This window comes from Monosiga brevicollis, genomic scaffold (assembly GCF_000002865.3).
Source record: "Monosiga brevicollis MX1 MONBRscaffold_7 genomic scaffold, whole genome shotgun sequence".
Lineage (NCBI taxonomy): Eukaryota > Choanoflagellata > Craspedida > Salpingoecidae > Monosiga > Monosiga brevicollis.
In genome coordinates this window covers 4,309-27,995 of record NW_001865044.1, presented here as the reverse complement: position 1 = coordinate 27,995, position 23,687 = coordinate 4,309, and the positions used below count along the sequence as shown (strand labels likewise).

Genomic DNA, 23,687 nt, shown 5'->3' with positions numbered 1-23,687 from the left:
CTACGAGTCACGTCCGCTGGCCATCTGAGACGACCAGTGGTTGAATGGTATTTAGCTTTGTGTCGACGCGGCTTGGCGCCAACTCTCGTCAAGCCCCCATCCGCGCTTGTCATGAATTGACGACCGTTAAATGGGATTTGATCGTGGCCTCGGACAGCTCTGAAAAACAAATACAAATACAAAAACAAAAACAAAAACAAAAACAAAAAATGGCTTATCGCATTCAACTGTTGAGGCTTGACTTGTTATATCGGAAGAGCAATGCAAAGTTCATACACCGAGCCCCGGGGGCGGTTAAGTTTGTGAATATCGTCTGCCGGTTCTGGTAATATGCCTGACTGAGTTGCATCCATCAATTGATTCAATTATGACTGACAAGTCGATAGCCATGTGCTCCAGCATCGGAATGCCCCGACCGATGGCGTTATGCTTGGACGCCCTATGTCCCGGTCGGCAGTCAAAGACATCAGGTCATGATGACTTCGTACTGGCGTGGATCCAGCAAAAACATGTGCGTTCGCACGCCTTCCAATGCTTTGATTTGTCCGACCGGCACTGCCGCTGACAGTAGGCTTGCAACCATACTCGCCTCCTCCTTGAGACACAGGCCAGGATGAGCAAGCGCGAGCGTCCATAAAAGAGAGAGAGGGAGAGGGAGGGAGAGAGAGCACCAAAGGCACACGCAACTCACATCAAGAGCGCTGGCCGGAGCTCCGGTTGCCGTCGGTTCCTCCGGCTTCTCACTAACCCCACCCGCTGGGGATGTCGCCGGTTCGTTGCTGCTGGGTGGTTGAGGCGCGGGTCCCATCAAGAGTTGACGATACCAGTCCTAGTACAGCACCAATACACGTTTGAGCGGGGCATTTGCGGTTCAGCAAAGAGGAGTCTCGAAGCAGCTCTTGGATTCGGACAGCGAGTTGACATGCACACCTCATTCGGGCGAAGTTCAAAGGCAAGCGCTTCGACACGCCCGTCACTGCTGGCCCCTTGGCTAGCCAAAAAGGCTTTGACAAGATCAGGACGAAATAGCATGACCGTGCCTTCTTGAAACTCGGGGGTCTGAAAGAGCCTATCAACCCGCGCGTCCAACACACACCGAGAGATTGAGTTGAGTTCCATGCGTTGCGATCCGTCGTTGTCTCGCTGTGGCACCAACACCTGACCATAGAGAGCATCAGTTTGCCTCTTGACTCACTCGAGTGTGTCCGATGCCATGGCATCGCTGGAAAAAAGGTAGTCTGCCTCTTTTGGCTCGGTGGTCAGGTCACCACCATTCTCCACTAAAAAGCAGAGCGCACCCGTGTGGTGAGGTGTCGCAGCCCAGTTCCAAATGCATTTGCATTTGCACGCCAACCATGACCAAACAAGATGTGGCACAGTACTTCATGTGAGACACAAAAAGAGTAATGCCAGGAGACAACGCCAGACGCACCCCAAATCTGTGCAAGCCCCTCCTCGACCGAAGAGCTGAGCCACGCGCGCAGCCCATCAAACGCCATGACGTCAATCCAGGCGTGCCCGCACCCCTGCACCTGTCAGACTCGCGCCCAGACCAACAGGCAGAGAAGTAATTGGATCGTAGCGCCTTCAACACTGCTCTTCTCCGCACGCACCGGGACCACGCCGTCACCACCACCTCGCGCTGCACTGTCGTCGATGGATCTTAAAACGTCGCAGGAAAAAAATAAAATAAAAATTAACCGTTGCCCTTTGGGAAAAAACATCTGACATCGATCTTCAAAAAAAGCAGTCTCAAGCCGTTTCTTCATGGTTTGTTGTCGACAAGATGTTGTGGTTTTGTGTGTGTGTGTGTGTGTGTGTTGATCAAAAGTGGATCATATGCATGGCATGGCGGGACTGTAGGGGAAATGACTGGCAGGGCGTTGGGTATGCGCGTAAGCCTTCAATTCAGGCTGTGATGACACCAACGTGCAGATGAGGAAAGCCTCACAAGGTCAACTGCAACGTGCGTGCCGTGGCGGGGAGCTCGACCTCGATCAGGTCGCCCTCGCGACACGCGGGGCGGGCACCCGAACCGGCAAAAGGCTGATGAGCCTCGTCACATGCCTTTGGCGCCAAGACACGCACGTTCAAGGGTTGCTCCAATTCATTTTGAGCGAGGTGCGGCGCCACAACTAGGCTTGCGTTGGGTCGCGTATGCACACGCACCACAAAGGCGCTACTGACGCCATGATCACGCAATTCACCCACGCTGACATGCAGCTGACCGGCCTTGACCTCGACGGCAATGTTCATGAGCTGTTGACGCTCGCGGTCAAAATAGGGGCGGGACAGTTGCACCTGTTTGCCGCTCACGAATACTTCCAGCACGAGCGTTGACCAGTCTTGGCCTTCGGCACGCACCCCAGGCGTGGCAGTCATCAACGCAACGCTGTCCGACTTGTGCCACATGGGAATTTGCTCGTATGGTTTGCTCACCGTCGTGCTCTAGAACACGACAAAAAGAAAGGGGGAAAGGGGGAGAAGGGAGGGGACCACAGAGTTAACATATCATGTCAGGAGACCGTCTCTTGCATCAAAACGTTGGTCATGTTTTTCTTCTCCTTCTATCCCATAGAACGCACCAAAGGGCCCGAAACCTGCGCTCCTGTCCAGGCCTCAATCCAGGTGCCAGGTGGAATCCACACTGCACGCGTCGTCGTGTTGAGCGTCGAGTTCCAAATGGGCGCGACCAGAGTGTCATTCAGGAAGAAATACTGCTCGTCCGAGGCAGCCAAGGCGCCGTGCTCTGGCCAAAACAGGTCGCCGCGAACCACAAGAGGAAAGCCCGTCGCCGTGGCCAGGGCTCCAGCCGTCACGAGGGATGGGATCAGCTTGTATCTGTCAAGCAAATCGGATGCGTGCGATCCGAAATTACGACAAGTCGACGCATGGTTCATATGAGCATCCATAGCCACACGCAAGATCGACCCGCTTGGCTTTTCAAAGACAGGGCCGCACGCACCGCATGTCAAAGTAGGAGCGCAACACATTCTCAGTATGATTGTCATAGCTCCAAGGCTGATGCGGGCTGCCATGCAGCCGCAAGATGGTCCCAAAGGCGCAATGGGACACCCAGCGCATCAGGTCCCCTGCAGAGCCACGGTAGTCACCACCGCAGTCCGAGTGAAGATACGGCTTGAGATCGTAGACACCAGCATTGACCATGCTCTGCACGCTTGCCTGCAGTGGCACGCCATCGCCCGTCCACCACTGGCGGCGTCGAGAAACCCACAGGCATTGGCAAACGCCACACACAACAAGACGGGCAACCGTGTTAGAGGACTAGAGGACACACCCAGAAACGCTTTACCCTCAGACATGATTTGGCGTACCACGGGGTAGCGATGGTGGCTAGCGTGCTCGTGCTGAATGTCACCGGGCACATTATTGTCCCGTGCATACTTGTTGAGAATGATGGGGGCTGGGAATGAGGGGTCGCGATACATTTCATTGTACAACTGAACAGTGGTGTAGTAGATGTGCGAGGCCCAAGCCACATTTGTCTGTGAAAAAAAAAGAAAAAAAGAAAAAAAGCAGTGAGGGGCTAGTCCTGGCCATCCAGCGAGCTGGCTTTGTCGCCTTTGATGCGAAAAACATAAAAAAAAAACAAAAAAAAAAACAAAAAAAACAGCGCCACAGGCACGCATAATTCACAGCAAACGCGTACGTAGCCGTCCCACGCCAGTCCCGTTGTATTGCCTGCCACATCGTGCCAAGTGAGCAACCGCCAAGCCTTGGGGCTTCCACTGATACGCGTGCACGCTCAAGGAAACAATCATGCACCCATATCCCAATGCAACAGTATGGAAAAAGCCAAAAGCAAACGATAATTGTCCCAAAGCATGTTGGCCTTGAATATACGCACCAAGGACATTCGGTGGTGGAATTGAGAATTTCCAGTTGGCATCAAACCACCTGATGCGACCCGACAGTAAGACGCATGAGGACATGGCGACAAGCGAGTCGTCGGTGTGGCATCGGCTTTGAAGAGCTTTATCGACAAACCAATAGGTCAATCCACGCGAGAGCCAGCTGGTAAGGCCCTCCCATCGAAATGCAACCTCTTCGGCTGAAGTTTGAGCTGTCAAAGTGCAAAAACAAGCGTTCAAAGGCCCAGCGATTGAGAGCGTTTCAAAATAATAAAAAAAAAGAAAAAAAGAAAAAAAAAAGAAAAGAAAAAGAAATCTTTGGGAAATGCCAACGGGCTGATCAGGGGGTCGTTTCAACGCATGCATTCAAGAACACGTACGGGCTTGTGGGTAAGGATGGTCGTTGAAGTAAGTGCTAATGTGGTAAAAAGAGGATAGGGAGTCAGTCTTTAGCGTGGTTTTGAACAAAGCAAGTGTGGCAACGCGCCAGACCACGCACCGCAGCTTGCGATCCTCCAGAAACTTGAACCAGTCATCAAAGCTGGGGAAGAGGTCCGTGTTGGGGTTGTCGTCTAGTGAGCGGGACAGGTAAGCGCAGCAACGTCGCAGCTGAGTGGGCACGCGTACGACCAGGAGCGAGCAACGCGCAAACGCGGTCAAACGCACAGTAGTGGTCCGTGTTGGCGTTGGTGGTGCTGGGAAAAAGAATGCCAGGATCAAGAGAAAAACAAATTACCAAATGAATCATACTCTGGAGTGCACCTTCTCATGGGAGACTGGACGCGAGGAGTCCACAAGTCCACGGGTAGATACAAGGTATGATCCAGCCGGAAAGAACCACATACCGCCAGTTCATGTCGAGGGCCCACACGTCAATGGGAAGAGAGTCGTTGATCCAACGATTCACCTCACCTTCAGCCTCCGATTGGGTGTAGCTGTGCCAGTAAGTGAACCAGGTGCCAAACGAAAAGTCGGGCAGAAGGGGGGTTGGTCCCGTCAGCTGGAGAACCTCGCGGCGCGCATGGTGGTAGTCATCGACGGACGCGCCAAGCAAAAAATAGTAGGTGTCGCCTGCAACATTGTTTCGAAAGTCATAGCCGTTGGTGGCGATTGTCGCTGGGTCCATGGGAGCGTCCTCGGGAGCGGGCATAGGTCCTACGCCCAAAGAACAGCAAACCAAAAGCGTGAGGGGAGGGGAAGAGCCTCTGTGGTGTGAGATAAAGAGGCGACAATCAAGCAAAGAGCCGAGGGTAGGACATTTGGGGCGTTGAACAAACCCCAGGAAGGGACGTAGAAGCGCGGAAAGTCGGCAACGGCAAAGATGGCGTCGGTTTGAGGAGCGGGGAAAGCCATGGCGTTGCTGACCAGTCCCGAATCGGTGGGGCCATACAAGACTGTGCCATTTGGGGCGAGAATGGTGACAACGACGCCACTGTTGAGAGCGGTGAAGTTGCCGCCGAGGATGCGATTGGCCGGCTTGATGCCCGTGGTTGACTGCATCAGGTAGCACATCTTGCCATCCGAGTCAAGAATCCATACCGTACAGTCCTGGATTACAACGACCCCAAAGCGGTGATGAGAGCCGTTTGGGCGGAGCGGCGGATGAGCAAGGTGCAAACAACATTTTTTTGAACAGAAGGAAAAAAAAAAAAAAAAAAAAAATTTCTCAAACCCTTCCCTATTCATGGTTTTAATAGCAACCACCCATCGGATTGTCATAAGCAAAGCACCAACCGGATCCTGCCCGCAGGCAGTGCAGCATTCCTCGACTGTGGTGGCTGCTATGCCATCGGGATGGTCGGGGACGCGGACGCCATCTTGAATGTCGTAGCCTTTGAGGCCCGAGCACAGGGGCTGGGGTGTTGGTGGGGTGTTGGAGATGTTGACGACCACGGTGTAATACGCTGTCTTGACCAGATAGGCTCCGTTGGTCTGCGTTACTGGCTCAATGGGAACGCCGGCGAAATCACGATTGACCACGCTCATGGACGTGTCATTGTAGTACCCCATGGGACCTTTGGGCTCGACTCGCACCAAAGTGGGAGAGAGCGCCTGCACACGCACGTTGCCCAGATCCACTTCATCGGCAAGCACATGGAGCGAGAGGGACAGAAATATGCCCACGGCCAGGGCCATGCCATGGCCGACCGCGTTTGAGCGCATCATTCCAAGTGGCACCGATTACAATTCTATGGCACACCCACGATCGCGCCATTCAAGCCAACATGAAAGGAGGACTCACACAACGCACAAACGAGATCGGGATCAAGCGCCGACAGACCAAAAGAAAAAGTGCCCGCCACAACCAAACGCTGAGACACATTTACACACATGCACCCCGACACACTCGTCACTGCCCCTGCCACTACTGCACACCCATGCTTCGGCACTGCCACTGACCTGCCCCGTTGCCACTGAGCACGAGCTGTTTGCACTGACTGACCTTTTGAAAAAACATCAACAGACCCGCTCGCTGCGATAGTGTGTCAATTAACTTACTTTAGCAATTCTTTATTTAAGGGATGTTATATTGAAATTGAGTATTGCATGGGGGCGACCAAAACCTCTGTCACTGACGAAAGACGTGCTTCAGACGTTTTTCTAGCTTAGGGCGTGGGATGATGTAATCACTCGAGGGATTGGCCGGATTGGGTGTATCGCGTACCTCGTGCCTCGTGCTCGTATCATGTGTCATGGCTGGGCTAAGGGTGTGCGATGGTGTGCGATGGTGTGCGATGGTGTGTGACGAAAGAGCGTTGAATGGCAAAGGAGCAAAGTCCTTTTGGAATCGGGCTTGCGTGGCAGAGTGGGCCACCATGCAAGATAGGGCCCTGCCTCGCCCCCCCCCACCCCCGATGATGCGCCGCGTCAGGACTGTAGCTACCCTACGTGCCCTGGCCTGGAGCCCCGACTGATTCTTGTTCGCATCGATTCCTGAACAGTGCCATTTTTCATCTAGCCCAGCTCGCAGCCATCTCCTGTGGAGCCGAGCTCGGTCCGACGCTTCTTCCAAGTATTGTTCGTCTCCAGCGCCATGGCAGCCGCAAAAGCAGCCACGAGTGCTTTGCACTCTAGCGTTTCCGCTTCCACGATGAAGATTGTCGAGGCCACTGCTCCAGTCGTGGCCGCCAACATTCAAACCATCACCTCCACGTTCTATCCACGCATGTTTGCCAACAATCCCGAGGTCAAGGCCTTCTTCAACATGGCCAACCAACGTCAAAAGCGCCAGCCCCAGGCCCTGGCCAACTCGATTGTGGCTGCTGTCGGACACATCAACAACCTGGCCGCCATCGCCCCTGCCCTCGACTTGATTGCTCACAAGCATTGTGCCTTGGGGGTCTTGCCCGAGCATTATGGCATTGTTCACGACAACTTTATGGGTGCCGTCGCCGAGGTTCTGGGCGACGCTGTTACCCCGGAGATTGGTGCCGCTTGGTCTGAGGTGGTGATGCACGTGGCCCAGGCCTGCATCGAGCTGGAAGCCAACATTTACGACCAAGCTACCGCTGCCCTCGACAACTGGGACGCCCGCCAGACCAAGGCCTTTGAAGTCAGCCGCATTGTGGAAGAGGCCCCCGATTTTGCCTCCTTTTATCTCAAGCCCGCTGATGGCACGCAGCCCCCTGCCTTCAAGCCTGGCCAGTTCTTGACGTTGTGCCTCGACACGGACGAAGCGGTGACGGCGCCCCGCCACTACACCGTCTCACAAGCTGCCTCTGGATCCGATGGCGTGCGCGTCACCGTTCAACGAGCCCTCGCCCGTGACGCCGGTGCGCCTCAGGGCAAGGTCTCCAACTGGCTCCACGAACACATTGCCGTCGGCAGTGTCATCAACGTTCGACCACCCTTTGGTATCTTTACACGTGACGGTGTCACGACGGGCACTGAGGTCTTCATCTCTGCCCGAAACGGCATCACACCCATGATGGCCATGATGCCGGCGGCGGCGGCTGCTGGCAAGCGCACCGGATTTTTCTACAACCCCGCCCCCGGCCACGAGCAAATCTTTGCCGATGAGATCGCAGCTGCCCGTCCCGAAGTGACGCAGGTTGCCTCGGCCGCAGCGCCTCTCCAGCCAGCTGACATTGCCGCTGCTTGCCAAAGCAATAACCTTTGGGATGACGCCACCTTCTTCCTGTGCGGTCCCCGCGACTTTGTGGTCGACACAGTCAAGGAGTTGCGCTCACAAGGCATTCCTGACGGTCGAATCCGACATGAACTCTATGGCCCAGCCGTCGACACCCACTAAGCAAACAGGCATATTAAAGCCTCTGTATCTGAACTGATCTGCAAGGAAACTTTTCTTTGTTTTACTTCCTTAATCGAATAACATCCTCACTTTCACTCTCACATATCATTAAACCTTCTGCCTGCATCGTGGCGGCGGCGTGTACGTCCAGATGCGAGCACGCGCATGATGGCCAGGTTGCGACGACAATGTCATGTTCATGACAGTCGTTCTTAAGGACGCTCACACGAGCAGAACGAAGAGTCGTGCAAACATTGCTTCAAGGTGTCAATCCTAATCATGATCAAGTTTGACTTTATATACTTTACTATACCTCAAGTGATCGCCAACGGTCATACCACATGGAATACACCGGCTCTCGTCCGATCGCCGCAGTTAAGCCATGTTGGGCCATGCTAGTACTATCGTGGGTGACCAGATGGGAATACATGGTGCTGTTGGCCTCTCTTATTTTTTTTTGCCAGTCGTTCTGTATCAGGTTGTCAGCTTTTACATCAGCATACCAAGAGCCTTTTTGTTATTAAACCTATGACTGCTGGTTGAAGGGCTTAGACTCAGAGTGATCTTGCGCACCTTCGTGGGGTCGTCGCCTGAGCGGGGCCTGCCAACGCAGAGGAAAACGAGTTGTGAATGAATCGAGGATGAGACCCGCCAACCATGGTGGCCTGTAACGTGTCGCAGTGCCATGGCCACTTTTTTTTTTTGCCAGACCTGTCGTCAAAGCAGTCCATGGGCGTTGTTGACAACGAACGAAAGCATTTGAAAGAGTCCTATCAGAACGTTGGCACAAGGCACACGTGATCGAGCGTGTCACTGTTACAAGCCGAGTGGGCGGACTAAGTAGAAAAGTGTGTTACAGTCTACATTTGGGACACGAGTCCGACGAAAACAACAAGCATGGTTGGTGATCCAACACTCAAGCCGTCTCGTCTACTTCATGTTCTGCTGCAAAGGTGGTGAGGCGAATTTCTCTGCAGCAGCGGCCCGGCAGTGTTTGCAAGATTTGTAAACGGCTCCGCACCAGCACCGGCCCCATGATCGGACGCGCACAAGCTGTGGCGGCCACAAGTCTGTGGATTCTGGCTGCTATAACGCACGCCGTGCCCATCGACATGGCTGCCGCCAGCGCACTACATGCACTGTCGGAAGCTGGGGCCAGCCCCATCATTTCGGTCGACCCCATGCTACAGATTGACACTGCCATCGTATCCACCCTTCCCGAATATGCCGACTGGCCGCTCCTGCACAAGCAACTCGATCAGACAATGGGTCAGCTTCTTGAGGCTGGCGTCGTCTCGCTGCGCGACAGCGCCGGCGAGGTTGTGGTTTTGGACTCGATCGATGAAACCGTCGCAACTGTGGACAGTCTGCTGACAGCTGGCTACTCGCTCGTGATTAAACCTGAACAAGACCCCTCCTTGTCCTCATCCATGCACGCCTTTACCGTCAGCAACGACATTTCTCGGCAGATTCAAGACCATCTGGGAGTGGTCATCTCAGACCACTTTTACATCTCACCGCCCAGCCAGCGCGCCCTGAGCCCGCATACCGATGGTGGTGATGTCTTTGTGCACCAGTGGGCCGGCAGCAAGCTCTGGACCCTCTGCGCGCCCAAGGCGCCCGACTGCACGAACTGTACCTTTGCAGATCGTGCTCTCCGTGCTGAACTGGCCAAGTCGGCCTTTGAAGGTTTGTCGCCAGTTGAAGCCCGGGGTCCGCTCAACGTGCTTGGCCTCCGATTGTTTTTTTTTTTTTGGGGGGGGGGGGGGGGGGGGTTGTCAGGGGAAGGGCAGCGTCGCTCTTTACGCAAGATGATTCAGCATAAACTGCGCCCCCTCACCCTTGTGCACATAACTTTGCTGCGCCCGCTCAAGGTTGCACCTCCTACACCGACGAACAGCTTGCTGGTATGGAATGTCGCACCTTGGATTTGCAGGAGAATGAGCTGCTCTACATTCCACGCGGCGTCGTCCATTTTGCCCGAGCCAACACGACCGGCCTTAGTGCCCACGCCACCTATCAAGTTATACCGCCCTCCGCCACTTGGATTGATTTGGTGGTCGACGAGTGCAGCCGCACAGCGACCACGCGAGCTTGCAACGAGCTGAAGGAGCAGCTTCTTCGAGCCGACCTGGGGTTCCGGTGGCTCAATTTTCGCTTCAAAGACGTGCACGTGGCGCCCGTTCTGCCCAACCAACTCACTGCATCAGAATACACGCTCCCCTCCACGCGCCTTGCCGAACTCATCGCCCGACCAGCCTCCAATGACGACTCCATAACGCGCAAAGTCAGTTCAGGGTAGCTCATCACACTCCCCTGTCAACCATCGCCAACCATTTGTCATGGTTCTTGCCATGGCGCCTGACAACGCCAAAAATGTTTTAGCGCCGTGCTTCAGATTACGCTTACAGTGGCGAAGGATGCGGCAGCTGCACACGCTATTGCGACGCCGGCTGGTTCGTTTTTCGCTTCCTCCTACACAATGGGTGGGCCTGTTTGCTTGACACCCAGCTCACCAAGCGGCATGTTACAGCGACAAATGTGATGCGTGGGATGCGGGGCGCTGCGACAGCAGTTGTGATGACTCTTGCCGTGCGTACTTGTTCAGCCTGCCCCCATGTGCTCGTCCGCTCGTTGGTTCTCACGGGTTGGGGGCCATTTTTTTCGGGGGGGGGGGGGGGGGGCTTTTTTTCCTCTCTTCTGCATGAATAGACGTCAGGTGCGACAGTACTTGTCGCTGTCCCAAAGGATGGGGTAGCGGGTCTGGCTTATGCAACAGTGCGTGCCTGGTCGCTCAACTTTCGAGGGCCTCCCATGTGCCAAATTCTGAGGAATTTGTGATCGTTTGTGCTCTCTTTCTCTGTGCTAATATCCTTGGACTGGCAATCACTTCTGCTTGCTTTTAGGCTGCTCGTCGGGAAAAAACACCGTCAATGATGTCTGCAGTATGAGCTCCCGCATCTTTCTTGCATCTGCCACCTATCAACGGCCGTTCTGGGCGCATCGAGCGAGAAAAGAAAATCTGTCAATTTCTTTGCCCACCTGTACATCTTGCCCATAGGCACCTGCGGTAAAGGCACCTATCACAAAACAGTGAAATGTGTGAGCTGTGAGAGTGGTACGCTTGCTATGCCGCTTTCCTCTTCACGGACTTGCTGGCCTCAACTCTCGGGCCTTTCTCCCTGCGCCACGGTCACACCAATTTGAATCGCATTTTTGTGCGCACGCCATCAGGCAAATACCAAGATAGCTCCTCGCATCTTTCCACTTCATGCAAGTCAAAGACCTATTGTTCCGCAGGCACCTATGACGCCAATGGCGGCAGGTCCGTGTCTCCCGTCTTCTGCTGCCATGTGTTCGAAGTTTACCACTTTGTATCATGTCATATCGTGCTCCATTGCATTTGCTTGGGCCATCTTCAGCAATTCAGCAAACACCAATTGTCGTACTTGCCCGTCAAGCTCGTATCAAGATGCTTCAAACCACTTGTCAACTTCTTGCAAGCCAAAGAGGAGCTCGTGCTCCATTGGATACTACATCTCAAGCGATGGTGGGACCACAAAAAATCGCGTATGCTCCAAGTGCGCCAAAGGTATGTTGCCAGCCATTTCTCATCTCGCTGTACAATTTTGTGCTTGACGATGGTAACCCCTCATCTCAAACTCTTTGGCTTACCGTATCTCCATCCCCAGGCACTTGGATGGATATCAAGGATAACACAGCCCGGCAGTGCTATCCAAAATCCGTCGTGTGTTCCCCTGGGCAGGAGGTATCAAATCCGAACGACAACAAAGCTGATAATATCTGTGTCGCCTGCAGCCGAGGTGCGCACCACTTGATCTCCTTCTCTGCCCTGAGCAAGCATTTCATGGTCTGCCGGGCAGGCGAATACCGCCAACTAGTGTCCGCTGCTCTTGGCGTCTGTTCGTTGACGTTCTGCTCTTCTCGTGCCAGATTCATATCAGCCCAGCCAGGGCTTGAATGTTCAGTGCGCACGAAAAGTTAACACCTGCGGAGTCGGCGAGTATGCAAACAACGCAGACTCATTGGTTTCGGACTATAATTGCAGTCGCTGCCCTCCCGGTACGCAAGCTCCGCACACCTGCCTTGGTGCCCGGTCGTCAACCTGTCTAATAAGACACAACGATTGTCGCTCATTTTTGCCCCTTGCTCAATGGTCCTTTAAATTAGGCACCATACGGCCGGAGAGCTCGCATCATTTCTCGAAATGTTACGGTCAGATCATATCAACCACCAGCAGCCAACCTGCTCCTTGACACTCCACCGACACCAGATTGTGCCCCTTGAGGCGCCAAGCAGGCGCCTCAAGGTATTCCCACAGCTGCTGCTGCATCAGTTCAGCTCATGTGAGGTTTTTTTTGTTCTGGACAGACGTGACGCCACCGGAGTTGACACTCGTCGCCAACGCCATCTTGCAATTTGAGGCCCAGACCGATACTTTTGCCTATCCCACTGTGACAGCCACAGATACAACCGGCGAAACAATTACCGTCACGCACACGAACAATGTCCATCCAGGTGCACCCCGCCCCTTCTTTGCTCTGCTTTTGTGCTCGTTTGCACCTTGCCTTCTGCCCATTTCGTCCATCTCGCTGCAGCTGGCCTTGAGCTATTCTTGCATCAAACCTGCTGACCTTGGAAAACAAATAGCTCACATGCCGGTGCCCACCCACATGCCTTTCTCGTAATCTTTCGTCGAATCCTCAGACACACCCAACTCGTATGATGTGACCTACTCTGGCAAGGACAGTTCAGGGAACGTAGGGACTTTGGTTGTTCAAATTACCATTTTTGCAGCCCGAGTGCCCGTCATCGTGCTTCTTGGCCCCATTGTCATGCCACACGAAGTGCACACCCCGTTCGTCGACCCCATGGGCTACGTCATTGATGAGGGCGAACCCGGCAACCTCAACGATACTCTCATCAGCAATACAAGTGCCCTGGACATTCACACCTTTGGTTCCTACCTCGTCATGTACTTCATGCGCACTCCCGATTCCCAAGGTCTATCGGCCCCCCCTGTTTGGCGCACCGTCAACGTCGTTGATACGACCCCTCCCGTAAGTGCCCTGCGGTCCAACAAAAACCAACATCACTATCGAGGCGCACACATTGTTAGAAATGTCGATCCTCGCACTAACGACACTTGCGCTTTCAAACTTCACGCCTTCTCCCAGACAATTACGTTGGTGCAAGGAATCAACATGACAGTTGAGGCTGGTTCCATTTGGTCAGAGCCTGGTTTTAGCATTTGGGACAACTATGATGCCATGGTGGCCGCAGACGTGGCGGTGGAGCCCACTGTGCTGGATCTCAACGTACCCAACGGCACGGTCCTGACTGTGGAATACACGGCCACCGACAGCAGTGACAACAGAGTCTCCGTCACACGTTTTGTTCAGGTCGTCGTGTCGTGTGGTGCTGTTCCATTTTCGAATGCAACTGCCAGCGCTAGCACAGCAATATATGGAGACATTGTTGCGTTTGCGTGCCCCGCAGGGACCTATCTGAGTGGCAGTGCTAGGCTCACTTGTACAATTTCTAGAAACTTTAGCGACTTGCCCCCTTCCTGTGTGCCCTGTCCCCTCAATACGGCGCGAGCCCAGGACAATCACGCAGAAGCCACCTGCCAGCCCTGCGGCCCATACATGGCAACCGCAGGGCTCGGGAACCACGATTGTTCCTGCGATGTCAACTTTATTCTATCCAACGCTACCTGCCAGGCCTGCCCAAGCGGCTTTGCCAAAGCTGGAGTAGCCAACACAACGTCGTGTCCCCTCGTGAATGTTGGCGCCGCTTACACATTCTCTGTGTCTGCCGCCGTGGCTGCGCAAATGGCGCACGATCTCACAGAAGCATTGAGCGCAGCCCTTTCAGCCTTGGTCCCGGGCGATCCCATTTCTGTGGTATTCTCCTCAATCCAGGAGCAGACCTTCACGACTTCCCTTGCATCCCTGGCTCTGGGCGTCACCCCAGCTCAGCATGATAACAGCTGCTGTGCTCTGCAAACCGTTGCGTCCGGTAACCTGTCGGGTCTGCTGCAGGATCTGGGTTGGTACGACGTTGAGACAACCTTCTTTGGTCGTTCCAACTGCAAAGGCAGCTTGTGTGGTGCTGCATGCCCTGCCGGTTCCTCCCTGCGAGATGGCCTTTGCCTTATCTCGGAGCTGACTTGCCCAGATGATCTTGTTGTTGTCGGTGACGCATGCGTCAGCAAAGAGGGTATCGTACGCTGCCCAAATGGTGCCACTTCAAGCCTTGTCAACGGGTCGACTGTGTGCACGAAGGCTGTCGTGTGTCCTCATTCTGGCCACATATACGACCCGGAGCGCGGTTGCTTTGCTCCAGACACATGTACAGTGGGAGAGGAGCTGACTGCCGAGTACTACTGCATCAAACGTGACAAGAATTGTGGTGCCGGCTTCATCTACAACAAAAGTCTGATCACACGCGAGAGCAGGGCCACCCTCCGTGCCGGCTGCCAGGACATTGATGAGTGTGTTGCCTCTTCATTCGCTTGCTCTCCGAATGCCAGTTGCATCAACACAGATGGCGGGTTCATATGTGAGTGCAACGACAACTCGACGCAATATAACGCGGTTCTTCATTCATGTGTTGATCCCAACTCGTGTGTGACACCGCCCGCTGTCGCCGCGTTGAATATCAGCTACTATGTGAACGGCAATGGCGCCTGCGTATCGGACTCGTACATATGTAGCGCTGAGCACTCCGTGTACAGCCCGGAGCTTGCAACGCCAAAAAATCTTGCTGTGGCCTTTTTCAAGCCGTGCGTTGCCCCAAACTCCAACTGCACGGTCACCGGCCCCAATGATGACGTGATGAGCTGTGTATGTGCTACAGGTTACATGGGCGATGCACAAACTGGCATCAACAGCGTGGGCTGTCAGACCCACTGCAACCGTAATCCGTGCCAGTTTGGCGGCGAGTGTGTTGTATCACGGTATGGCCCACGCTGTCTGTGCCCTGCAGGCTTGAGCGGTGCTACATGCTCCATTCTGGAGGCCGCCTGTAACGGTCGTTGCAGTGGTCGTGGCACTTGTACGCCTGGTGCTGCCAGTCCGGACTTGGACCCAGCAACCTCTGAGTACGCATGCACGTGTGACGAGGGGTTTGCAGGTACTGACTGCAACGTGAGCAGTAGTCTTGGATCTCGTCAGGGAGAGGTGTTCTTCAACGCCTCAAACCCGATTGTGATCAGCGTAGCAGCGATCGGTGTCATCTTGTTGATCGTGGTTTCCATCATCGTTTTGCTTCGCCGCAAGAAAAAGGGGCTCGTGGTGATGCCCGCGGCATTTGAAGGCTCTTATGACCTTCTGGAGGTACAAGACGCAGACGTTTGGGAGGTAGACCGACAGTGCGTGCGGCTAGGCGAAGAGCTCGGCCATGGAGCTTTTGGGGAAGTTTTTCAAGCTTGGATTCGCAATTCCTACAGCGGCAAGGTGCGGCGATGCGCTGCCAAAACCCTCAAACCAGATGTTTCTTTCGAACACCGCCAAGACTTCTTGTCGGAGATGACGGTGATGAAGGAGATTGGAGCTCATCCAAATGTCATTGGCATCATTGGGCACTGCCTGCGCGAAACACCACAAATTCTGCTGGTCGAGCTGGCTGAGTTTGGAAACATGCGCGACTACTTGCGCGGGTGTCGAGCAACTCAGGAAAATCCTCAAACAATTCGGGTCGATCAGATGGCAGATTTTTGCCTCCAGATTGCCCGCGGCATGGCTTTTTTGGAGCAGAAAAACGTCATTCATCGCGACCTCGCGGCCCGCAATGTACGTCAAACGTCAAGTATTGGACTGTTGGTTGTTTGAATAAACCTTGCTTCCATTTGCCGCAAAGCCTGCACGAGGCACCAGAGTAAGAAACGGTCTCTCATCTATTTGGTCTTGGACTCGACCCATACATCTGTGCCACATTTTTCTAGGTCCTTGTGGACAAAAACTTCGAGTGCAAAATTAGCGATTTTGGCCTGGCACGCAGCATTGAAGGTGGCGAGTACAAAACGACGGCCACAAAATTGCCCGTCAAGTGGATGGCCCCGGAAAGCTTAAAGAGCCGCATCTACACCACTAAATCAGATGGTGCGCTTGTGCTGCTTGAATACTTGCCGACCCAAACTGAACTTGATGGCAGGTGCGATGCCACCTACTCAGCTATCCTCATGCCCCTTGTGCTTGTAGTGTGGTCCTTTGGTGTCACCATGTGGGAAATCTTCTCCCTTGGAGGTACGCCATACAAGGAACATCAGAACCGGGATGTTTTGAGTTTTCTGGAAAGCGGCCATCGTCTGCCCTCGCCGCGTCAGGCGCCTGTCGAGTTCGACGATATCGCGCGCATGTGTTGGGTGCTTGAGGCAAGCGACCGACCCAGTTTTAGTGAGCTGGTGGATTTGCTAGCGGATATCGTCCTTGAACAGAGCTTCTCAGCGACGGTACCTGAGGTGGACAGCGAAAACTTTTATGAGGCCATTGCTGGCCCGTCCGAAGAGAGCGAGGCCTCGGGATTGCGTGCAGCGGCAAATGATGTGGACGACACCGAGGCATGGATGGGCGCAGACATGTATGAAGGCCAACTGCACGTTGACGAGCTCTATGATAATGAGCTCAATGACATGGTCACTCGCGAGGAGATTATTTACGACGACGGGGTTGATGCGGTATTCAGCGAAGAATTGTACGCGACTGTTGGTGATCTGATCAAGACAGGTCGTGCTGCAACTGCTGCGAGCAACAGTGGGGCCTGGCTGGGCGCTGACGTATACGAGAGCCAGCTTCAAGGCGATGAGCTTTATGATAATGAGCTCGATGACATGATCGTTCGTGAAGAGATTGTTTACGACGACGGGGTGGATGCGGAGCTCGCGGGATGCAGTGGAGAGCTGTATTCGGCAGTCGCTGATCCGACCGAGGAAGCTGGCGCCACGGCCAGTGTGAGTGACAATGGGGCCTGGATGGGCGCTGACGTCTACGAGAGCCAGCTTCAAGGCGATGAGCTCAACGGCATCATCGTTTGCGAAGAGGTTATCTACGACGATGACTTTGCTGCGGAGCCCGCGGTATACAATGAAGAATTGTACGCGACGGTTGCTGATCTGATTGAGAAGGGTGATGCCACGGCTGGTGTGAGCCACAGTGGGGCTTTGAACAGCGCTGACGCTTATGAAAGCCATCCTCATGGCGATGAGCTCAATGGTGTGGTCGCTCAAGAACAGATTATCTACGACGATGGCTTTGATGCGGAGCCCGTGGGATGTAGTGAAGAGGTGTACGGAGCGGTGGTTGATTTGACCAAAAAGGACGGCGTATCAAGTCTGCGTTTAACTGCGGACGGCACAGGCGACAGTGAGGCTTTGACGAATGCTGGCATGTATGAGAGACAACTTCACGACGATGAGCTTGACAATAATGAGCACGGCTACATAACTATTCGCGAAGAGATTATCTACAACGATGGGGTTGGAGTAAGGCCCGAGGTGGATTGCGAAGAGGTGTACGAGGCGATTGCTGACCCAGCCGAGCAAAGCGAGTCTTCAGTTCTGCGCGCAACTGCGAGCAGTGCCGGCGACAGTCAGGCACAGATGGCCGCTGGTATGCACGAGTGTCAACTTTACGGTATTGAGCTTTACGGCAATGAGCTCAATGGCCAGCTGAGTAAGGTATGTCCCCTGGTTGATGCCTGCCCATCGCAGCTGTCTCAAGCTTGTGATCAACTGACACTATCGAATGGTTTACAGGGTCCTGACCAAAGCCAGGCTGTATATGAAGCTGATGGCAACGGGTCGATGCCTGTGTACGACATCGCCTCCGCAGATGTGGTGGCCACAGGGCACCGTGCCACTGCCTATGAGCGTCATGCCAACCAGCCAGGAGTCCTCTTGCTTGCTTTGCCAAGCGAGGTCGCCAACATTTACGATTTTGCTCTTGAAGACTTGGAGATCTAAGTGTTCTGCCGGCAACCCGTGCTTGCAGAGGCCACACAGAAAATAGGCTTGCCCTCTGCAGATACAGTTGTTGATAGCCAGCCAGCCAGTCCTGAATTCGGCGCTTCAAACAGTCACCATCTTAGTGCCTCATTGCCTCTGCTGTAGATCAGCTACTGAACGTGAGGCTTAGGTCATAGCCAGTCAGTCATCTTAAACCAAATACAGCAAAAAATTTTGATTCTTTTTTACATGTGGTACATTGTCTAGTTTCTCTGTTTTCCTTCGTAGTAGAGTAGCCAATAATGTTCTTCTCCTTCTTCTTCTTTCTTTTTAAATTTTTGTCCGACTCTTTTTTGCTTGCGACGCAGCCCGTTGAGCTTTGCAATTTCTCGATGCCTCGCTCTGCCCCGCCATTCAGTGCCCCTGGCGTCTTCTGCAGCGCGAGCCCGTCGCGATTATTTCATCCCAATCGAGGCAAACTAGCTAGAGATGGACACTGAGCTCGACGCACAAAATGGGCAATTTTCTTGCCGCCAATGTGGGGACACCTTTCCGAACCGCGGCGCCAAAGATGAGCACTGCCGCCAGGTGAGTTGGTGAAGCTCATTGACCGTCAAATAATAATAATATTATTATTAAGCTGGTCTCGCATGGATGCTCATGAAGGACTGTGGTGCTAGCTAGATGCATCAAAAGAACTCGACCGTGACGCTGAACGGTGTCAAGTGTGGTGTCGAGCGGCAAGCGGACGGCAAGTATCACTGCCCTGTTCCAAATTGCACCTCCAGCCACGACCAAGCGGCATATCTGCGAAACCACATTCGAAGAACACACGCAGAAGCGAACAGCAGACCATCCCGTCGGAAACTTGGATGTTCTCGCACAAAGAAGCGTGCAGTCAAGTTTGATCAGCAGCATGGCGTGGCCGGGGCTCGGATGTTCATGACCGACATTGGTTGCCTTGTGTCTCCCGCGTCCGCGTCTCTGGTGTGCACGCCCTGCGAACGCGTGCTTGGTGGTAGCGTGCCAAATCACCTGCTTAAAAAGCATCATATACGATGCAGCCAAGAAGACATCGACGCAGCCACGGCACTCATGCGTTCCTTGCAGCCCGAGGAGTCAGCAATAGATATCGGAACAATGTCTGGGCCGCGCGCGCCTGTGGAAGGCATCCCCATCCTAGACGGCGTGGGTTGCCCCATGTGCCAGTCTTGCTTTACGACGAAAAAAAGTTTGCACTTTCATTTGCAAAAAAACCGCGTAGATGAGCCCGGTATCAAACAGCCACCTCGACGCGTCAAGTTGCAAAAGCCGTTGCGTGGTGTCGGGGCCCGCTGTGTCGAGGTCATTGTGGAGGAAAGCCACGACGCCTCGGCAGCCGACGTCAGCGAAAACGAGGAGGAGCTGGAGGAGCAGCAGCGGTTTAAGCAGTTTATCTCAAGCACCCGGGCCATGGCCTCAGAGGCCGAGGAGAAGCGCTGCCCGCACGGCGTTCACCAGATGCATCCGTTCTACGACAGCGTGGGCATGACGCTGATCCTGAACGAGCTGACCCCAGAGCAAATTCTCAAGCTGGGTCACGATACCCCACCCGCACCACTTGTGGCGGGCATGCAAGAGCTCTTCTGGGAGGCCCACGAACAATTGTCCCAGCACGGTCTGGCGGCTGCTTCCGTGGCGTCTTTGTTCGGAGATGAAGAGTTTCAAGTTCAGCCGCAATCTTTACCCCAAGTATCTCCTGACACGATGAGCAGATACCTGAACATTGGAGCGCGCTTGGTGCAATTTTTACTGCTACTGGACGCAATGCCAGCCCCCGAGCCATCCAGCTTTTTGAGCCAGGTGCTTGCCAGTCGTGGGGAGGCCATAACTACAGCTGCCTTGGCCGTGCAAGGGGCGCTGGATGCGGGACTGAGCGGGAAGGATCTTGTCGAGCCCCTGACGTCCCTGTGGCTGGCGCTGGTGAATGCAGAGCTACGCCTCTTTGACAACGACAAGGTGCACTTTGTCAACGTGTTTTTATTGTGCACGGCCGTTTCCACGGGAAGCGGTGTCTTGCAGAACATCCGGCGCTGGACCACAACGCTGGCCGGCCTGATTTATATTTTCAAGCTGTTTTTGCTCCGGTTTGGCAAGGCACAGCGATGGGCCACTGCGGGTAAACTCAGAGCTTTCCTACAGCCCGGACGGCTGGTGCATTTTTTGAGCCAGCGCATGACGGCGGCTCGCTCTGCCAGCACGGTCGAGGGGCAGGTTGGAGTGGATATTGAGGTGCAAACGGACGGGGATATGACGGACGAGGCGCTGCACACTATCGTTTGTCAAGGCGTTGAACTCAACGTGAAAGAGATTGGGACCGCCCTGGCACAGATGCGCAACGATATGAAGGAGGTCTTGGACACCCACCTCTTGCTGGGATCTGGTCTGCGAGAGCAATACATTGGCGAGTATGCTCGGCTACGGTCGAAGGAGGATCGGACCAACAGGGTCAAGAATTGGTGGGTGGGCCATGGCAGCCCAGCTGAGCGGGCCCTATTGGATCACATTGGCCAGACTCCGAGGTTGCGGCAAGAATTTATCTGCCCAGAGCCCAAGCCTGAAGGAGCTGATGAAGAGCTGACCTTTCGAGAAGACCGTGTGCGGGAATGGCTTTTATTTGTGGGAAGGTTCAACCAGCTGGCGCTCACCTACACCCACATGGCTGGAGGTACGCTTGCGATTGAGCAAAGACTCTGTTTGAGAAGCTTGGCATGTTTATTGTACCACTCTTATCTGTTTGCATTGGTCTGTGCGTTTTGTTAGGTTTGCCACCTCAAGCAACCGTATATCAAGGGCTATCCTACAAAAATGGCGTCGGCCGGCAACGGGCCGTGTTTTTTGCTGAAAGGCAGCTCTCCATATTGACTCGTCTGGGTAAAACCCACGGGCTCTCTCTAGATGAGCAGCACACCTTTCGGTACATGGACGAGGAGGTCAGCAAGCTGATTTTCATGTATTTGCTCTTGTGCAAGCCTCTGGAGCAAATGCTGACAAGTTGGCTGGAGAAGCGGGGCGCTCTTCAAACCCCTCGCGATGGCGGGCGTGGAACCTTCGACGATGATCAGGAAGAGGAGGATCTATTGGAGGACGAGCGGGATGAAGACCACATGAGCCACGACGATGTCATGACCTTGCGACGCGAGGTACAAGACGCTCAACGCCACTATAACAACAGCCACCTGCTCTTCAACATTGCGCCCCTGCAGACCATGCTTAGCCCAGCCTCCATCTACGCTGCCTTTCGCCGACAAATGACCGCCTACCTGCATTAGCCAACGCTGGGAGTGGCAAATTGGCGACACGCCGCGACCTTCTGGATGACAACATTTGTGACAAATCGGCTCTTTGCCGACCCCGCGAGCACTTTGGGTAGCCTGATGCGCACCCAGGCACAGCCCTTGGGCAACATGGCCAAAGACTTCTTTGCTACCGCAACAAGCAACCAATTGCAAGCCAAAATGTCATCACGTCTGATGCATCAGCTGGCCTCACAAAGCTGGCATGCCTTTTTGGGTCTTGACCGCAAGCGCAGCGTAGCCGAGCTCACAGCCGCCAAGGAAGCTTTGGAAGTTCGCCACCCCATAAGCTGGAGCGTGTCATCAAAGCTTGAAGCAGACGGGCGCGTCATCATGGATCCACGAGCCGAGCATGATGTCGCCTACATGACCCAGCTGGCCCAGCAGGCACGCATCTTGTGGGGCCACGGCTTTAAAAGCCAAGAACAATTGGACCTGGCAGCGGCCATTGACCAGCATCGGGCCGAGGATGGCTGGCTGATTGTTGTCGCGCCGTTAGACATGGACAAGACGCTTTGTACCATGCCCAAACTGGGTTGTCGCCCGCATGCCGGCACGGTGCTGTGGATTGTGCCTTTTGCGACCTTGGCAGACAATTTGCTGCGGCGTTTGCAAGCGGCTGGCCACAGTGCGCAAAGGTGGCTGGGCCCCTCGACGCCGGTAGCAGCTGGCCTGGACGTGCTTATCATCACGACTGACAAGTTTGTTCGCGCGGGCTCTGACGCCCTGCACGCACGTGCTTGCTTTCAAGGCATTAGGACCGTGATTCTGGACGAGGCGCACACGCTCATCTCTGATGCCAGCCACCGGAACATGATGGCTCAAATCGGGGCCTGCGTGGCCTCTGGCGGATGGACCAACATCAAGCGCGTGGCGTTGACTGATACTTTATGCATGTGCGACCAAGAGCGGCTTTTTCGACAGCTGGGTCAGGAAGCAGGGGGCAAACTGTACCGCCTGGAAACGATGCGTCACAATGTGGAGCTGCGTGTGCATCATGGCGACCAGCGGGCCTTCTTGTTGCACGTGCAAGGTCTTGTAGACAGGCAGCGGATGACGCGTCAGGCGAATGAGGAGCGTGTGCACATGATGGTCTTTTGTGACACGGTGGCCGAGGTAAAGCTGCTGTGTGACCAGCTGCACGCACGCGGCTATGCAGCCTTGCCCTGCTATGCAGACTTGGAAGAGATGGCGCAGAAGGACCATCTGGCGCGGTGGCAACAGAGTGAATGCGACGTCATTGTGGCCACCAGCTGTTTGAGCATGGATGTGGACCTGCTTACCGTCCGCCACGTGCTATGGTATGGCAGTGGCCATGACGTCTATACCCTGGTAAAGGTGAGTTGCTGCTCAAACGTTCATGGGACTGTCTCAATTTTTTTAAAAAAAAAATGAATTGTTCATTGAATTAATGGTGTGCATGTAATCGGCCATAGGCATTTGGTCGGGCTGGCCGTGATGGAAAGGACGGAGCTGCCGAGCTGTGGCTGCCAGTCAGGTGCGCCCCAGCACCGGGCATGAAAGCCTTTGTCGAGGGCAGCTTGTGTCGAAGGTGGACGCTTGGCAAAATGTTGGATCCCCGCGCTGCTACATGCCTTGCCACCGGCCAGGCTCTCTGTGACGTGTGCATGCAAATGGCACAGGAAGTGCAGCCAAGCAGCGTCTCACAGAGTGAACATGTCAATCCATTGGGCGAGACTGCAGTGATGGCTAATGCATTGCCACGGTCAAGTGCTGAACGACTTGATGCAGCCACCGCAGAGCCCATGGCCGTGCCAGATTCACCCACGGTGTCAGATTCCGAGCTTCAGGCACAGCGACAGGAAGAAGCTCGGGCGCAGCCAGTGCAGAGCAGTGACACTCGTCAAGCTCCAGCATCCGGCGTGACGTTGGCCTCTGAAGCAGGCTCGGCCATGGGTGATGCTTTGCCAAGACCACGTGCAGCGCGGCTTGACGAAGAGGCCGCAGAACCCATCATGTCCCTGCCAGCAACACCAACGGCATCTGACTTTGAGCTTGAGTTTGATTCCCTGACAGAACTGCAAGAAGATGATGCACCATGTTCTTCCGTGCCAGGTCTGCGGGCCAAAACCACGTCAGAGGGTGAAAATGTGCCTCGGCCCGCAACAGAAGCTGCAGCTTTAAACGAGGCTACGCAGACTTCCACGGCTTTATGCCTAGTCTTGGAGCACCGCTGCCATCTCTACCGATTCTTTCGGCCTTGCCGATGCGTTTGCCCGTACCATCTGCTTGCGATGCCT

General features: G+C 54.5%; 3 protein-coding genes across 3 annotated transcripts in view; all 3 read left to right on the top strand.

The window, feature by feature from the left end:
- Window positions 1–9,158: 9,158 nt before the first annotated feature.
- MONBRDRAFT_24455 (uncharacterized protein) lies at window positions 9,159–13,205 on the top strand (the record flags this gene model as incomplete). The annotated part of the gene is made up of 11 exons (XM_001744922.1): window positions 9,159–9,813; window positions 9,999–10,411; window positions 10,523–10,580; window positions 11,186–11,242; window positions 11,359–11,449; window positions 11,547–11,716; window positions 11,817–11,948; window positions 12,079–12,207; window positions 12,316–12,360; window positions 12,517–12,663; window positions 12,853–13,205. Coding segments are annotated over 11 exons (2,250 nt in total), but the record flags the coding sequence as incomplete, so codon positions are not given.
- A 117-nt stretch (window positions 13,206–13,322) lies between these two features.
- Window positions 13,323–18,340, top strand: MbRTK1 (receptor tyrosine kinase). The gene is made up of 4 exons (XM_001744921.1): window positions 13,323–15,941; window positions 16,094–16,250; window positions 16,350–17,824; window positions 17,903–18,340. Exons 1-4 carry the CDS (start codon window positions 13,350–13,352, stop codon window positions 18,107–18,109), a joined length of 4,431 nt encoding a protein of 1,476 aa, XP_001744973.1. The 5' UTR covers window positions 13,323–13,349; the 3' UTR covers window positions 18,110–18,340.
- A 435-nt stretch (window positions 18,341–18,775) lies between these two features.
- Window positions 18,776–23,687, top strand: part of MONBRDRAFT_7269 (uncharacterized protein) — a gene marked incomplete at both ends in the record, with an annotated part of 5,699 nt that continues 787 nt past the window's right edge. Inside the window, 4 exons of the mRNA XM_001744920.1 lie at window positions 18,776–20,798; window positions 21,029–21,273; window positions 21,403–22,764; window positions 23,070–23,502. Coding sequence (XP_001744972.1) covers window positions 18,776–20,798; window positions 21,029–21,273; window positions 21,403–22,764; window positions 23,070–23,502 — 4,063 coding nt within the window. The remainder of the gene's footprint in view (window positions 20,799–21,028; window positions 21,274–21,402; window positions 22,765–23,069; window positions 23,503–23,687) is intronic.